This window comes from Gavialis gangeticus, unplaced genomic scaffold (genome assembly GCF_001723915.1).
Source record: "Gavialis gangeticus isolate Ggan-Ray unplaced genomic scaffold, GavGan_comp1, whole genome shotgun sequence".
NCBI lineage: Eukaryota > Metazoa > Chordata > Crocodylia > Gavialidae > Gavialis > Gavialis gangeticus.
The window spans coordinates 46,137,025-46,143,062 of record NW_017729029.1 but is presented as its reverse complement, the minus strand read 5'-3'; the positions used below and the strand labels follow the sequence as shown (position 1 = coordinate 46,143,062).

At 38.9% G+C, this 6,038-nt stretch overlaps 1 protein-coding gene across 1 annotated transcript in view; it reads left to right on the top strand.

The window, feature by feature from the left end:
• ALG13 (ALG13, UDP-N-acetylglucosaminyltransferase subunit) overlaps positions 1 to 6,038 on the top strand; it is a 66,832-nt gene that overhangs the window by 28,688 nt on the left and 32,106 nt on the right. The window contains exons 12-15 of the mRNA XM_019521519.1: positions 219 to 346; positions 1,081 to 1,315; positions 1,487 to 1,600; positions 1,811 to 1,967. Coding sequence (XP_019377064.1) covers positions 219 to 346; positions 1,081 to 1,315; positions 1,487 to 1,600; positions 1,811 to 1,967 — 634 coding nt within the window. The remainder of the gene's footprint in view (positions 1 to 218; positions 347 to 1,080; positions 1,316 to 1,486; positions 1,601 to 1,810; positions 1,968 to 6,038) is intronic.

Below are 6,038 nucleotides of genomic sequence, written 5' to 3'. Positions count from 1 at the left end.
ACCCTTTTTCCACCCCGGGACCCAATTTTAAAAAAAAAAAAAAAAAAAAAAAAAAAAAAAAAAAATGGAGAGGAGGAGGCAGAGAGATTAACTTAGTTGAAGAAAATCTGTTCATCCAGGCAGATTTGCTCTACCTAAAGAAATTAAATGTCATATAAATGTTACTCTCTACATTGTTAGTGTGTTTCTGTGACTGTAGTTACTCTGTCTTTATGAAGGCATACTGTTCCATTGGCAAGCTTAAAACCAGTGACACAAGTGACACCTATCCCTGCATGGAACGTAGTTCCCAGCAGAAAAGGAGGAAACTATCAGAAAATAACAGGTGGATACATCTCAGAAATAGGTTTGTACATGGTTTCTACTAGGATTCCCTCTAAGAGAATGATAATAAATAGTAGCAGCCTTCAGATATTGAAAATAATTTAATTCAAACTTTTTAAAAATATAAAACACTTCAAGATGATTGTGATATCTCTCTAGAGGGGGGATGAATGAAGTTGAAGTTCTGCTGGATGTTTTACTGGGGCACTTAATTGAGAGTATTTATTAAGTTTACTACTACATAAAATTCCTGAGTGTTAATTTAACACTTCACAGGATGAGAGAGTGGGAACAAGCCCCTGGACTCAAACCTAGCTAATCAGACTGGAAAAAAATGATGCTAACATTAGTGATGGCATGAAATGAGGAATGGCTACAACAGTACAATTCTAGAGCCAAATAATTTAAGCTTTCTGGGTCAAAAAGGGGTTTTGTAATGATCTAGTCCTATAGGCATTATTGGAGAAGGAGGTCTTCAGGAAACTATTTGAATGCTAAGGGTATAAGTTTGACCAGCTAATTCCTAGAAGGGTATCCCATGCATAGGAAGCATGTTTAACATTTTGTTAATCTACTTATAAAGGCCTTAACATACGCCAGAATGCATGTATTTTGGTTGAATGGTTCGTAGTAGAATGACTTTTTCCATGTCTTAGTTAAAATGTTGCAGACAATTTCACACGAGAGATTCTGTGGCAGTAGTTATAATCTGAAGGATACCTTTTGAATTTGTCCTATTTTTGCTTAAAATTGCAGAAATGGATATGAAGACACGGAAGAGGTTGCTTAAGAAAGTCCGTGGAAAGGAAGTGTATATGGCTGTGGCCTACAGTAGAGGCCAGCCAGTTCTTCCACCTAGGATGCAGCACAGTGTTCCTTCAGGACGCTCTTCTCCAATACATTGCTCCCAGCCTGGGAACATGGCGCCGTATGAACAGTACCGTCCGCAGACTTCTCCTCAGAGGCATGGCAGGGGCTATGGAATGCCAAGGTAGGAAGCCTTGGAGCCTGTCAAAGATCAGCATCCATTCATTGTTTGGAGTTGCACCCTTTTTTAGTCCTAGCTAACTTTTAGATGCTTAAAGTTTAACACAAGTGAGTTTTATCTGAGAGCATGTGTAGGCACTTCCCGGTAATTGCACCTTTTACCCTTTAAACTTAGGGGATCTGCCCGATTTATAAACAGGCACAACATGGTTGGCCCTCAAATAGCATTCTACCCCAGTCCAGGAAAGAGATGTTATCAGAGTTATGACAATTTCTCCTACAGGTCCCGGTAAGTGAATATATTAACCTCTTTACAAAACATTGTACCAGAAGCCGGGGGGGAAAATAAGCTTTAAAATGGCATATTATCAGTGGGTATATTGTGTTGAATATTAAGAGATTTTTCCAAATTTGTCATGATTAAAATTGAAAGCTGGAAATTTGATGAAACTCCAGTTTGGTTGTCTTTGTCCTTTTTTTCTTCCTTCCTTTGCTAAAGTTCATACAGTCGAAGTCGCCGGCAGATGCAGTGTGTGAATAAGGAATGTCAGTATGGATTTGTACCAGAGAATGGAGAAGAGCCTCAAGGTTTGGAAGAAACCATAACTTTCTATGAAATTGAAGAAGGGGATGAAACGGCGTTTCCTGCTTTACCAGTAAGTCATGAACTAGAGGCTTCCTTCTTCATTTTGATCAATGTTTTTAAAGTAAAAGCATATTTTGTACAAATATGCAAGTTAAGTTTTTTGGTTTGTTTTAAACAAACATGTAGGCCCCTATAGTTACATTTATTATGCAATTAACTGGTTAATCATGCAATAAACTTAGACCAGCCTTAATGTGCAAAGTAATACTGGCCCCTAGTCAAAGTAATTGTTGCACAATTAACTAGTTATTTACATAATAAATTTAAACCAGCCACATGTGCAAAATAGTTTATTGCATGAGAAATGACTAGCCTGCTATAAAAATAGTCAACTGGCTATAAAGTTAATGCTTGAAAATGTGTAACAATTATATAGCTGGTTTCTATCCAGCTTTAATCTGAACGTGTAGCAGGGCTTGTAATTTCCTGTTCCTTGGAATAAACTTTTTTTGAGCTTAGGTTCATCTTTGAAAGATGTGCAAGGGAATGCTTTATGTGTTGCCATGCTGATATTCATAGCTAAGGAAAATGAACATGGATTCTGTAGGGAGACTTAATTCAGATTAAATTTGTCTGTTTGAATTTTTCACCTTTCTGCCCTAAGCCTTACCATGCATCTGTTGCATCAATACCTGCCTTTTAGCATCTTGCTTAGTTGCAAGTTATTGCCCTAATCAAAACGTATTATGCACAAGCTCTATTTTTTTTATGCAAAAGGACAGCTAAAAACTCCTAAATTTGGCTTATTCTTTAATACCTCCCACATTCCTATTCCTATACAATGAAATGTACCACAGAATGCCCTTTTTAAATTGGTCATGAGTGAAGATCCTCTTACAAACTGGCAACTTTGCCATTTTTGTTGCAATGAATTTTAGACGTGCAGATTTCAGTTATAAATCTGCCTTTAACTGAATTCCAGAAAAGAAGAAAACTGAATTTTGTTTTGGCAGCCAGTTTTCTATCCCTTCTTTTGGCTCCGAGCTCAGTCTGTGACCTTTTACTTGGTATCTTGGATAAAATCTTAAGCAATTTGGATGTGTTATTCTGCAATGTTGTTTTCAGACATGGAATCAATAATGGTTAGAAGAAGTGGTATTTTTTTCCTCTTGCATTGTTTCTCATGTTCAACCAACCATTTGGCATTGCCCTTAATGTTGAAATTTTTTTTGTTTTCACCATTTCTTCCCCTGTTCACCACTGTACTTAGTAAGTGGACTTTCAAGTTGAAATCACTCTGGGAGAAGTGGTGTTGCTTTTGGGTTACACCGAAGACATTGTTGACATAAAGGCAGGCTGCACCCTTCTCTCCTGGTGACTTTATGGCATAGCAAATGAACAGCAGCTTGATTTTCCCCCCCACACACACACACACACTTTCCTACTCCTCTCCAAAAGTGTGTGGTGGGGTTGGCTGGAATACTAGGTCTCATTCTTGTATGTTAAAGGTGAAGATTTTCTCTCTAGTGACTTCAGTATCTCTGGACAGTGGTATTAATGGAACTGTTACTTTCATAGTAATCCATTAAATATCTTGTGTCTTATACCATTTCCTTCAAAGCCAAGTGGTTTACATATATACAATACACTGATAACTGGCAGTCATCAGTTTCTCTGTTTTGCAGTACTGTTGAGCAGCTTTCATGCGTTCAAGGTAGAATGGGAAAAAGCCACCTAATGAAATCAGCAATGAGGCGTCACTTAAAATATTTTTAGATAAATGTTGTCTAGCTCACTTTATTTTTCACAGAACTTTTTATAGAAGATAGCAGTGAGAGGATTCGGGTCACTTTTAAATTAGTTCAGAGTTGTGTTAACTTTCTTTCCAATGTCCAGTGACCAGTTTCCAGCTATTAGCCATATTCTCCTTCTCCCAAACTTCCAGAGTGGCCTAGGAGGTGCACTGAGGAACTGTTTCCCCTTTTTTTCTCCCCCCAGTCTCTGCTCCTTCCCCTCCCCCAAACAGTGCTAATTCTATAATTTGCTCAATAGAAAATGAGTATTGCTAGCATTAAACTTCCAAAGAGATCCGTGTTAAATACCTTGGAGTGACCAGTATTTAAAATAAATGGAGGCTGAAAGTAAAAACTGCATCTGCTCCAGATCCTACTCATCTGGTCTTTCATGTTTTGTGAGAGCTGGAGGGAAGAGGTCTCATAACCCTGGCTAATGCTATCATTTTGGTGAACTATATGTAGATTCCCTTCAATCACAAATTCAAATACTGCTTCAACCTTCATCCGTCTTGTACCATGTCACTTTCTGTGACTCTTTTGTAGGTTACATTAAACAGAGCTGACGCTTCCATTTCTGAGCATTGGTCAAAGTTTTTAAACCCATCCCTGCTTCCCTGTACTGGAACAAGAAATTTGAAATGCTTTAAAAAAACATGAAGTTGCATTTTTAAATGTCGTCATGATTTGGGAAAAGATCTGTGCCCTACAAGTGAGGCTGCACTGACCTCATCTGCCAGATTTGGTAGGACCTGGGATGACAACTCCTAAGTAAAGGAGCACTGGTATGGATATGGCTTCACATCCTAGGTCAGTGTTATAAGCATCAGACTACAGAATGTGAGAAGTGCTAAGGGAAGGAGAAAAGTGTGAGGAAAAACTTCAAATACCATTTACTTGGAAATATTCCAGAAAGCTCTACCATTATGCAAGCTCTTACCTAATATTCACAAACATGGTTCTGTGACTTTTTATCAAAGCAGGTTGTGACCTAATCTTGACCAAAATATACTTGCCAGAAAGGCCTATGACCATCAGTTAAGGGCATTGTAATAGGTATTTTCTGCTGAGGCAAGAAATACACCAACCCTCTGGCTAGGGATAGAAGTTGCACAGCAACTGGTATAAGAGATCAGAAATTAGTTCAAATCTGTAACACAACAGAAGTTCAGTGCACATAACCCCCTTTCCAAATGGCAGAAATAGGTATAAGATGAACTTGGATGGATGCAATATCAGACTTGACTGATTTAGGTTAAATCTGTTTGTTGAACTTCTGTTCCAGATCCTCTTCCAATTCAGGTAACTCTCACTCCCCCAGCATCACAGAATACTTTGCACCTCCCCTGTAGACCCTCCCTTGCAGGGGGGTGGGCTAGCTTTGGCCCAAGCTGTCTGCTCCAGCCAAGCAGAGAGGCATGGTCTAGCACCTCCCAACTTCTGGCCTGGGCCACTGCGAGCATGTGGCTGCATTTCTGTAATCAAAAGTGAATGTCTGTTCACTTGCTTACCAGTTCAATCTCTGCAGTTTAGACTAACTTACAAAAATGGAATCAACTCTGCCTTTGGCTTTTTGACTATCTGTACTTAGCCTCTCTGGCTGTTTTTTGAGTTCTCATCAGCAGGATTTTAATTTAGTTAACTGAGGAAGCATTGTCACCACTATCCAATCCTGTGCCTTTTGAAAACATGAGGAAGCTCATGGTACATGCCCTTATGGCTGCTGCTATCTAAAGTATTCCAAGCTCTAGTTCATGAAGCATGTGTGGATATAACGGTATTCATGCTGATCCGAGGCCAGAGAATCAGCAGGATAAGTATCCGTTCTTTTCATGTATATTTGATCCTGCTGTATTAGTTGATGTTCCTCTAATGTAGCTTTGGTTGGAAAGAAGTAGCTTATCTGTATTGGGTAGAGAGTACCCAATTTGGGATCAGAGAAGTGTTTAGAGATGGCATGAAAAGCTGAGCTACATGCATTATGAGCAGGGATCCTGGTTTTCTATATTTAAATTGCAAATTCTCATATTTGTATTTTTTTTAAATAAACCCCAAATCCATGTTTTCCCAAGATTAAAATTAAACGCCACTAATATATAAGGTATCAGTGGAACATAATGTTTTGTTGATACAGTAACAACTTTGAAGCAGTGGTAGGCTTCTAAACTTCTTCAATTCCTATAATTTAAAATAAAGTCTAAATACTTTTTTTAAATTTTGGTGTTTGGATTTTGGCTTCTTATCATGGAAAATCAGAGCTCCTCCTGCACCTTTTTTGCTTACCAGGGCACAGGTCCAGCTGTAGGTGTCTGTCCCAGTCCGCTCCGCTCCCCCCCCCCCCCCCCCCC